The sequence below is a fragment of the Tiliqua scincoides genome, chromosome 1 (genome assembly GCF_035046505.1).
Source record: "Tiliqua scincoides isolate rTilSci1 chromosome 1, rTilSci1.hap2, whole genome shotgun sequence".
Taxonomy (NCBI): Eukaryota; Metazoa; Chordata; class Lepidosauria; order Squamata; family Scincidae; genus Tiliqua; species Tiliqua scincoides.
The window spans coordinates 104,895,539-104,906,806 of record NC_089821.1 but is presented as its reverse complement, the minus strand read 5'-3'; the positions used below and the strand labels follow the sequence as shown (position 1 = coordinate 104,906,806).

Genomic DNA, 11,268 nt, shown 5'->3' with positions numbered 1-11,268 from the left:
AAAATTGGATAGGATTGGGTGCAAAGACCATAATTCATTTCAATTATTTTTTATCTAACAAGTTCATCATATACTATATAAATGTAAATCTGAAACACAAAAATGATCTGCAAAAATGGTTTAAAAATATTTTTAAAAACCTGTTATAACCAGTTGCCTGATTTTTATGGTCATGGGAAGTCAGGCAGTGACATGTCTGTGGACCTGATTGGGCAGGAGCCTGTGCTGTTAGTGTGCATCATTTGATGCACTATAAACTTGAAGGGTGTGACCTGTTTCAGCAAAATGTCAATACAATCCCAGTCAGACATTTTGCTGAAACAGGTCACACCATTCAAGTTTATAGTGCATCAGATGATGCACACTAATGGCACAGTCTCCTGCCCAATCAGGTCCATAGACATGTCATTGCCTGACTTCCCATGCCCATAAAAATCAGGTAACTGCTGTCCACACTTTTATTGTGATACTTATTGTACTGATAAAACATAAAGGTAACCTGAGAATACAGAATTCCATAAAATCCAAATGGAGGGGGGACAAGTTGTAGTTTACACTTACAATAAGAGCACAATACAATACCTTCCTTAGAACAAATTTTAAAAGTCACAAGTATGAAAAAAACCAAGTTCACCAAAATTTGTCAGGCTGGGTGTGAATAAGACACAAACCAAGAATGAAGTGGGAAAGAAAAAAAAGGATACTGCTGGCCATGGTGAAAAACCCCAGCCTGCAACTTGTAATGGTCTTCAGATGGAATGGAGAAACTCTTGCACAGACCCACACGCAGCACAATGCTATGCATGTAGTTACTCCAAAGTTAAGTCCCATTGTGTTAAATGGGGCTTATACTAAGGTAAGTGTGCATCCAACTGCAGCGTTAGTTAGGTTAGATCAGTGCTTTTCAACCAGTGGTATGATAACTAATTATACCTTAACATATGGCAGGTAATACTTGACCCTGCTGCCACAGCACCACTCTGCCTGGTTTGATCCCAGTGTAAGTGGAGGTGGCTGGGACACTAGTGGCAAAGGTGCTGCGCAGCATCCTAACCCCTCAAAAGATCAATCTGAGCAAGAAGAATGCAGGAGACATCAGGAAGCAGTAACCATTGGAGAAGCCTCTCTCACAGTCACACTCTTGTGCTTGGCAGCTGTACCTAATGGCAACAGTACTGCAAAAGTTCTACTTGTAAAAACCAGGGTGAAAAGGTCTGAGTTAGATCATGGCTGGTGCAAATAAGATCGCATGCTGCACCAAATCCTACTACTGGGGCAAAGAAGCAGCAGACACTATCTTTTTGAAAAAAAATAAAAGCCAAGTTATTCTGAGCTGTCTCTGTCTCTATCAATAATCAGAATTCTGTCTTACAGACAGAAAAACAAGGCAATCCTTATACACTGGCAAAACGGGATATCAGTTTTACTAGGTACAGAGTCAACAGACGTCCAATTGGGAAGTTTACCTAGTGGTTGGAGGGTGCGTTTCTTCCATAAGCAAATCCCATCATTAGAAGGTAGCTTTCCTTCTAAGCTTCCACAATAGTCATTGGATTTTTGTCAAAGAAGCAGTACATTCTTCTTCTTAGACACTGTACACACAGACACAGCCATGTGAACGCATTGCACTGGGAAGGCTACTCACAATTTCCCATTTATTACATTCAGGATCATACTTCTCAATATTCTGCAAATATGATCCTTTAGAAGAAGAATAGCCTCCTGTTACGTAGATGGATCCATTCATGACGACTGCACCACATTCCATCCTTCTTTCCATCATATCAGCCTTCTGTTTCCATTCATCTTGCTCTGGATCATAGCAATCTATGATTGTAGTTTGTCCACCCACAAGATAGAGCTTGTTTTCCAGTGCAATAGAACACAATCCATATTCTGTTAAAAGAGAAATACTGCACTTAAATGTTGAATATAATTTGAAAAATTGCTGTGCGATTTCCCCACATAGCAAGTCTGTCATCCTGGGGAAATCCAGCCACAGGACAAGATGATCGGAGATCATGATTTAAAACTATTGGATTTTTTTTTCTTTGCTGAACTCTTTTTTTCTTTCTTTCAAGGGGTCTTGGCTGGGTTCTGGGTTGCAAGAATAGTTGAACACAACCAGGAGTGTTGTGACGCTTTTAAAAACCAACTCGTATTGTGGCATAAACTTTTGTGGACTACAGTTCACTTCGTCAGATAAATAACTACTCCACATTGTAGCATACAGGGATTTTAATGTAACAAGGAGCACTTAAAAAGTGTGGTTGGCAGCAGCCATCGCATCCATCTAAGTTTCTGATAATTCAAGTATTAAATCAACCAGTATCCTTTTTTATTTGTCACCATGGATCAGTTTTCCCCCCCTCAGAAGCATTAACGGGAATTCAGGTGCCCCATGCTCCAACAGGAGCTCAAATGACCCAAAGTCATTTTGGCAAAACCTGAGTGACTCTTATCTGGTTATCTCTAATAAACAGTTGAGGTTAATTGTACCCCACCATAACTATGGTAAATACTGCACACACGTAAGCTATCCTCCTGCCAATGCATTTCTTATAATCACTTTATATATTTTGGTGCTATTTCAATAAAAGCTAATTAAAAATAAGCTCATCCAAATAATCAAAAATAGTTTTTCAAATAGGGTTGTCTGCCTCTTTGGTGCTGAGACTTTATTGCCTTGCAATAAGGCAAGAGCAGCTATCAGTGCCTACGGCGGCCCCATCTCTCTAATGCCAAGGAAAATGTGTAACAAAATTTGTTCTGTGTTTATATTTTTCATATACTGTTCAGCAGAGCTGGGGAGCTCTGCTTTGCAGAGGCCAAAGTCTGCAGGCTAAAGCTAGTCATACTTTGCAGAGGCCAGAGTCTGTACCACAGCAATCAGTCATGGGTCAAGCAGGCTGATCCTATCACTTCAAATGAAACGTATCTTCTTTAGAAGTTATTTTCCTTTACATCCACTCACAGGCCATCAGCTACAAATGTCATCTGGCAATGACTGGCTAATACAGTGCACTTGGCAGGCAGAGGTATCACAACCTTTTTGGCTATCATCACCTGAAGCAGTACTGAGGTCACAGTGAATCTAATCAAGTGGTTTCACAGTTTTCCAGTGGAAGAAAATCATACCAATTACTGCTTTTGGTATGTGATTAATCAAACGCTAAGCACAAGTAAAGCTTACCTGGATGTGGGCTGGTAGTAATTACGTTCCATTCATTAATATCAGAGTGATAGCACTGAATTTTGTCGTAAGTGCAGCTCCCCCGGTAACCATAGTGACCTCCAGTAACGTAAATGACTTCATTCAGCACGCAGGCTGTGGCATTTCCAACCCCTATTTATCAATATTGAATGTGTAAGAGGCTTTCAAAATTATGCTGATCATCATCGCCATTTCCATGAAGAAATTAAAGTTTCTCCTAGAACACATAACTATAAAAATACAAAACTGTATGTTCATGTTTTATAGAACATTCATAATAAAATTATACTGAAGTAGACAGCCCCTGTCAACAGAAGACAATGCACACCAAGGCTGCAATCCTCTACAGGCTTACCTGACAGTAAGTCCACTGAATTCAGTGGAGCTTATGTCTGAGTAGACATGCATAGGATTGCACTGTGAGAAAAAATAAGCAGCTATTTTGCTGTTTTACACTGGGACTTTAAAATCGTAATTTTTACCGTGTTGGTGTAGTGTTTGCATTTGAACATACAGTTAGTTTTTCAGAACTTGAAGAAGCAAAGAGGTTAACAGCAGTATCTTTTGCTGATCAATTGTTGACAAGTATGAGCAAATTTGTAATCCTCAATTTTATCTTTGCATTTTCAGCCTAAGCAAACACTGCAATTGAATATTCTCACCAAAGGAAATGTGTGCTACTCTCAAGCACAAATACAGAACATTCCAAACATTGAAGAAATGTATTACATATTGAAAAGTTTTATTAATACTATTTATGTCCCACACTTCCTTTAACATCTGTTGTTCAAGTTCTTACAATAAAATGTACAGTACATTCATAATACTTACAGATGCACATTTTACTGAATGTGAATGCACATTTTACTGAAAGAAAGCTTAAGCCACAAATGTTAATGTTGCACATGAATAGCACTGTAATAATAAAGCATAACTGTTCAATATAGTCTCCAATTTGCACATTAATTTTAAGGGCCAATTGCCAATAAAGCTGTTATTTGTTCAAGCCATTGCCTTGCAAACATTTTTTTCCCCATGAGCAAAAGATTGTAATGTCATGATTCAACTGTCTTTGAAAGACCTGAACAAAAACTATTGTGCTTGGGTGTTGGTCTAGTGTTTGTTTGTTTGTTTGTTTGTTCTTTAACATTTATTGTTACTTAAGACAAGTGAGAAAAAACTCATACCATAAGTGTACAATGTCACATACCTTTAATCATGTTTGCAACAGGGACCCATTTCTTTTTTAAAGGATCATAGAATTCTGCTTCTTCAGTTGGAGCCCCTTTCCTGTAACCCCCTAAAGCATAGATGCAGCCACTCAAGGTAACTGCACAGTGATAGTACCTTGCATTAAGCATAGGGCACCCTTCTGTCCATTCATCAGCTTCACAGTTGTATATCCACATAATATCAAGGGCTTCTATGTTGTCGGTTCTATAACCTCCTGTCACATAAATGTTAGGTCCCAGACTAGCAACAGCATAGCTCTCCCTTGTATGATCTGGCATATCTGTTCCCTGGATCCAGGCATTGGTTATTGGATCCCATACATGAACCTCAGATAATGGATGCCAATAATATCCTCCAATCACATACATAACAGCTGTAGATCTTGTTGAAACTGCTTCTGGGTTAAGTCTTAGTGCATTGTATATTAGAGACTTGATTTTCTTTTCATTCAACTGGCATTTCTTGTGTAAGCTTATGGCTGACCTCAAATACATTTCATCTAAATCTGTTTTGAGACAGCTTATCAAATCATAAATATACTCAATTCTTTTGTTCACATCGTATGCTATCCACTTAATAATGGGCTCTATTGCTGCCTCCTCTTTCCAGATACCAAGATTCTTCCTGGAGAGAATAAACTGGAGTTTCTCATGGCTGATTTCCATAAATTCTTCCTGTTTCCACACTTCTTCAAATCTAGAAAGCAATGTCCTTCTAGATTCCTTTTCCAGTTCTGAACAGACATGGTATTCTGCAAAGGAATGCATCCCTATGCAGTTGTCAATGTCTAAATGTCTCACCAGAAACTGCTCACAGGCTCTTTTTACTGAAATAAACTGGAGGAGATCCGCAGCCTGAAGAAGGCTTTGAACATTTCCCTTTGTTATTTGGATCTCTGATGTATATGTATAGATCACCAAAGATTCTAGTATTGTGGGACTAAGTCCAGAAAGTTTTATTTGGTCCTTAGACTTCTCTTTCATGTCAGAGGTGAACATTACCTTGAAATAGTTGCTGCAAGCAGCTAACACAGCTTTATGGCAATGGAAAATCACACCTGAAGCACACTGTAGAGTAATATCTGTGAATAAACCATCAAGGTAGAATTTTCTGAAAGCGTCCAAGAATCTCACAGGATGAGAGTGGTCTTTGTAAAGATACGTATACTCCTCCTGCCCAGCCAGTGCCATCACTGCAAAACAATGTTAGGAATTATAAGATAATTATGTTCGTTAAGTCCATCACTATGCATGTTTACTCAGAAGTGTAAAGTGAAAGTAGGACTGAGCGTGCGCTCTCTCGCGTGCTCTCTCTCTCTCTCTCTCTCTCTCTCACACACACACACACACAGAGTTTAATTTTTTTCCAGCTAAAGCATAATAAAAGTACAACATTCAAATGCAATAAACATTATACTGCAACTAAGGCTGCAATCTTAAACAGTATTACAAGAGAACAAGCCCCACTGAACATATTGAGACTTACTTATGAATAAATATGTGTAAAATTGCATTGTAAACCAGTAAAATCAGCCAAACTAATTAACCTCTGCCAACTTAGAGATAAGCATCTTCATCATCAAAGGCTGCAATCCTAACCACACTTTCCTAAGAGTAATCCCCATTAAAAAATAAGACTTATTTCTGAGTAGACCTGGTTAGGATTGTGTCCAAAATGATTCTTATCAAGACTTACTGTTTTCCAGTGTATCACTATCAATAATTTGAACATCGTTAAAAGCCATAACACTAGATCCTTATGAATGGCACATTTTCTGCACATTTTCATCAACAACATTAAGAAAACAATTCAGGATCTTTCCAGAAACTGGAATGCAACTATCCTGATTTAGGATTATGGATGTACAAAATAGAATATCATCCCAGAAATTGAACATTGTTGAAAATTTCACCACATGTGGTAGGATGTACATTGTCCTCTTTCCATAACCTATCCAGCAATGCCCAGTTCCAGTTACTGCAAGAGAACACATGCCACTGGGGTAAAATACCAATGGGCCAAAATTTTGTATGTGATCCCTCAAATGTGCACTTATGGAAGGCCATTTACTTATGCTGGAATTGAATAAATGCACTTATTACTGCTTTAGTCCTTGTCATTCTTAATTCTTCATGTCTGCATGAAATGATATTGCTGATATAAAGCCTCTTACCAGAAAGAATGTACTTTTCAAAAAACCCACTATTTGGAAACATAATCTTTAAGGCCCTGCTGACTCAACAGAGCTTGTCTTTTCATATACTATGACCCAGCAATTTTCAACCTTTTTCATCTCAAGGCACACTGACAAGTCTGTAAAACTGTCAAGGCACACCATCAATTTTTTAAGGACATATTTTATTATTATTTTTAAATGATATTAAGTTCAATAACTAAAATTGTAATCATTGTGTGGTTGAGTGTTTCAATCCTCTTATTTCCGATTTCTGTCAGCTCATCTTCTGCAACATTCTGCTGACTTGCAAGCACCTAACACAAATGGATTTCTTACCCAGTTCAAGGAAGACACATCAAGTGATGAGAAATACTTTTCAATTTTTTACTTAGCAGTGACAAACTTTGTAGAATTAAATTGACAAGATTTTTCTCTAGTCTACAACTTTTTATTAATTAAAACATTTCAACTTTTTCTCAGGTTCAGCTGAGTTTAATGGTGCTTGCTCCCAGATAAGTATACATAGCATCACAGCCTTGCATCTCAATCCTATACATGTTTACACTGAAATAAATCTCACTTTTTTCAATGAAGCTTACTCCCTAACAACTGTCTGCAGGACTACATTCTTAATTTTTTTTGTCAGAATACACTTATTAATCCTTATTAATTTCCCCTAATGTAAATAATTTTTAAACACAATGATTTACAAATAAATTCCATCTCAAGGCTAGAAACTAATTATAGGGAGCAAAATAGATCTTTTGTCTTTTAAATATGTTTTTCTGCTGCCAAAGAATGTATTCATTTACAACTGTTTGCATGGAGGAGTTTAATTTTTAGCAACAGTTTAAGTTATGTTCAGTTCTTCCTTCAGAAACATCGGGCTCCCAATCACTCATTCAACCACTGACCCGGCTGTGATCTGATTTGTCTTAACATAAAAGTATCAAATGTCTTTAGACCATTTTCTGAGTGAGAAGATAAATATCTTCTTACAGACACACACATAAAAGCAAAACCTTTTTTTAGAAAACCCTTGTTTTAGCATAAATAAAGATATATCTCTTAAATGAAAGCTCTCCATAGGGAATGGTGGAAGTAACACAATTAAACACTTTTTGAGTTCAGAGTTTTGGGCAATTTGGGGATCAGTACAACTCACAAAGGGATGTGAAAACTGTTGTATAAGACTAATTAAATCAATAACATAAAATCAATTATTTAATTAATTCAATCACATAAAGTATACAATTCCACAACCCTTGTGAAGAAGGGGTTGGTGCACCAGATGAGGTATAAAGCAGAATTTCTATCACTTATTATGCATATTTGAAATGCAGCACATGAGCAAAGCCAGCGCTACTTCAACCACCACCAGGGGTAGGTCAAAATGAATGTCTTTGGAATAAAATACAACCAAGGACAAAGTGGTGGTGACCTTTGTTCTGTGTTGAGATGTTAGTATTGTGAGAGCCATGAAAAGCTATTCTTATTAACAATCTTTGGAGTAACAAAGGCTCACCTGTGGCCACCTGGAGGTCTGAGTTTGGGTTCTTACAGACCTGGTCACCACCCAAGCAATCTAACTGATGCGCTTCCCTCACCCACTGTGGTGACAAAGAGATCCATCTCTCCCCCTGGTGACACAGACCCCCAGTTTGCCAAGACCCACCTGCTCTCCACAGAGGTTGACAGGTAGGTGCAGTTCTTTTGCTTGACCCAGCAGGGAAGCTTTCAAACATGAAAACAAAGGCTAGTGTGAGGAAAGCCCCCCTTCCCACCAACGCCACCACATATGTGATGAGAGCAGCAGGCTGGGGATTGGTCATAAGCGAGCAGGCTGGGAGTGTGGGAACGCCTCCCCTGCTGTTGCATGTGGAGCCTGTCAGCTGTCCTCAGTGCTCCAAGTGGCATGATGTCGTCCCCCCCCTCCCTAGAGGGTTCAGAGGGAAGGAGGGGTCTCTGACAGGCAGGCTCTGTGGAGGGGCGAGCAGGAGCACTGTTGCCCACTCTTCTGCTTCTGCCCCAGCCCTGCTGCCTGCCTCACACCAACAAGGCGGGAGAGGCGAAGCTCCGCAGCAGGTGAGAAACCTGGGCTGACCTGCGAGGTCCAGCTGCGCGCCTTCCCGTTGCAAAGCCTCCTCCCTGCGTTGGGCGCCAGGCGGGGTAAAGAGGGGCAGCTATTGTTGCACTTGCGGCTCCAGCCAGCCAGCCAGCGCGGGCTTCCTCGGGCTCCTGACTGGCAGCCCCCTTGACCATCTTTGGCAAAGAGCTTGCAAGCGCTTGGGAGAGCAGATGGGGCAGAGGCTGGCTGCGCGCACCGCGTATTTTGGTGCCTCAGCTGCTCCCAACAAGGTCATCCTCCTCTAGCCTTCCCTCCCCCACGCCTGTTGCTCCCAGGAGCCCTCCTTTGATTCGCCTCTGACTGACTCGGTCCTTTCCCCACCCCCTGGAGTCTGTTTACCTCAGAGTGCCTGAGCTGGACACTAGCAGTAAATGTTCCTTTCCCCTGCAGGATTCCACACACTCACCGGCAGAGTATTGTATTTCGGACAGTGGTACCCAAACTTTTGACCACCAGGACCCACTTTTTAAAATGACACTCTGTCAGGACCCACCTAGGTTTACCTGACTTTTAAAAAAGGAGATCTAGAAAGAAACTTTTTTATAAGTACTAAGAACCAGAAGAAAGACCCTCAAACATTTACCTCCCTTGATGAGCACAGGCTTGCAAACTGCAGGAGCGGAGCTCTTTGCAGGGCAATTAACAGCCACAGTATCTGATTTTTGAATAGACTCTGAGCTTGAGGCAATGATTTACCTGATCTTTCCATCACCCAAAAAAATCAGGTCGCAAACCAACCACTGGTATAGGTGAACTGACACATGCACCCCTTGACTGCCTCTCTTATAAACACAGTACCTGAAGAAGGCTGATTGTCTTGAGGGAGACTGCTTTTGCTTCCACAAGGTGAGATGCCACATTCAAGCTTAGCTGGTAGTCTACCTTGAATCTCTCACCCCAATCCCAGATGGTTAGGTTTCTGATTGTAGCAACGCAATGTGGAGTCAGGAAAAGCATTTTGCACATGCTCAATATTTCTCACTTCCTCCATTCTCAGGGTTGGGTCCTGCTGAGACCTGCAGAGTAAGCCTAGCAATATCCTTTCTTTATTTGAAGGGAAGGACAGGATAGCAATCATTCAATTAATTGAGGGTGCAATCCAAACCAACTTTCCAGGACTGACATAGTGCCAATGTGGAGTGCACTGCATCCTGCAAGTGGGTAGGCAGTCAAGGGGGCCTCCTCAAGGTAAGGGCATGTTTGTTACCTTACCTTGGGGCTGCATTGCAGCTAGGTCAGTTCTGGAAAGTTGGTTAGGATTGCGCCCTAAAAAAAGAATATTCATAGTCTCTTATACAGAAGGAATGGGCAAAATGGTCAGTTTTCAATGGACCAAGCAGCACCTACTTGCTGCAAAGAATGCTGGGCTAGATTTACCTTTGTCTGGCAGAGCAAGGTGCCTATGTTTTTTGGGCCCAAATTCTAAATAACTTTCAGGCACTGGCATAGCTGTGCCAATGGGGCATGTGCTGTATCCTGCAGTGGGGGGACGATCATGGAGGCCTCTTCAAGGTAAGGGGAAGTTTGTTCCCTTACCTCAGAGTTGCACTATCCTTACCTTGGTGCTAAAAAGATAGTTAGGATTGCGCCCTAAGTAAGAGTACAAATACAGATCTGTTTGTACAAAACTGTAAAGAGATTCCAACAGCATTGTCCCAGCAACAGCATTGCTGGGTTTTTTTTAGAAGTCCTACTGACTTCAATAGTACTCACTTCAATGTAAGTGTGCATATAGGATAGGACTGCAGCCTTAGAGCCCAATCCTGAGCTCTTCGTGCCAGCTTACTGCCAGTGCACACTGCTGCAAACGTGGCGTAAGGCATGTTTGCAAGCACTAATGCCGGGTGAGCGCCTGCACTAGCCTGGCACTGGGCTAGCGCCAGGCGGGTGCATGGACCACCGAGCAGCAGAGAGATAAGTGGGGGCATGGGGGAGGTGGCATTCTGGGGAGGGGGGGAGGGGGGCAGAGGGCAAGGAGAGGGTGGGGGGAGGCATGACAGGGAGGCGGGGAGAGGGTGGTGGGAGGCGTGCCAGGGGGAGGGAACAGGGATTGAGGGAGGCAGGACTGGTGGAGCAAAGCTTCACTGGATCCTGAACCTCCTTGTCAGGCTCGGCACCTGACACGACTGGCATCGCTAGGGGGGTGCGGGAGATGCGGACCGCACTGGGTGACGTGCAAGAGGAGGGTGACGCGCACTGGGAGGCTGACGCGCTAAAATCGCAGTGGTTAGGAGTAATACCATCATGTTATATACCATTGGATGCGGAATTTTGAGCTGAATGCAATGCAAAAAACGGGAGTGAAATATCACCTTTCTATCAAAAGATATTGGCAAAAAACGGAAAACAAAAAATGCATGGAGCCCAATGGAAAGTGAAACCAAGCCATATCACGCATTTACTCGCGAGTAGGTGAGCGTGCCTTTGTCCATCTGAAAGGGCAGGCTGAGAGGAATCCAACAACATCAAAATGGTCCTGATCCAATGAATATAGCCCCCCCAAAACACCCAAGAAGA

At 41.6% G+C, this 11,268-nt stretch overlaps 1 protein-coding gene across 3 annotated transcripts; it reads right to left on the bottom strand.

Moving 5' to 3' along the window:
* Nucleotides 1–375: 375 nt before the first annotated feature.
* Nucleotides 376–8,861, bottom strand: KLHL23 (kelch like family member 23). Of its 3 annotated transcripts, none has more exons than XM_066612173.1 (4): nt 8,728–8,861; nt 4,425–5,639; nt 3,194–3,346; nt 376–1,896 (listed from the first exon to the last, which is right to left on the bottom strand). In XM_066612173.1, the coding sequence occupies exons 2-4, from the start codon at nt 5,635–5,637 to the stop codon at nt 1,586–1,588; spliced, it is 1,677 nt and encodes a 558-aa protein (XP_066468270.1). In that variant the 5' UTR covers nt 5,638–5,639; nt 8,728–8,861; the 3' UTR covers nt 376–1,585. The 3 variants fall into 3 exon arrangements, with proteins under 3 accessions (XP_066468270.1, XP_066468269.1, XP_066468271.1); XM_066612172.1 differs by lacking the exon at nt 8,728–8,861 and adding an exon at nt 8,299–8,396; XM_066612174.1 differs by lacking the exon at nt 8,728–8,861 and adding an exon at nt 8,149–8,230.
* Nucleotides 8,862–11,268: the final 2,407 nt, after the last annotated feature.

Bases quoted from the DNA above. Each gene is read 5' to 3' on its own strand.
- KLHL23 (XM_066612172.1), bottom strand. From the start codon at position 8,368: ATGTTTGAAAGCTTCCCTGCTGGGTCAAGCAAAAGAACTGCACCTACC. The intron at 3,347-4,424 runs GTATGTGACATT...ATTGATAAATAG, and splicing joins TGTTGCAAACATGATTAAAG to GGGTTGGAAATGCCACAGCC. The intron at 1,897-3,193 runs GTAAGCTTTACT...CTCTTTTAACAG, and splicing joins TACTACCAGCCCACATCCAG to AATATGGATTGTGTTCTATT.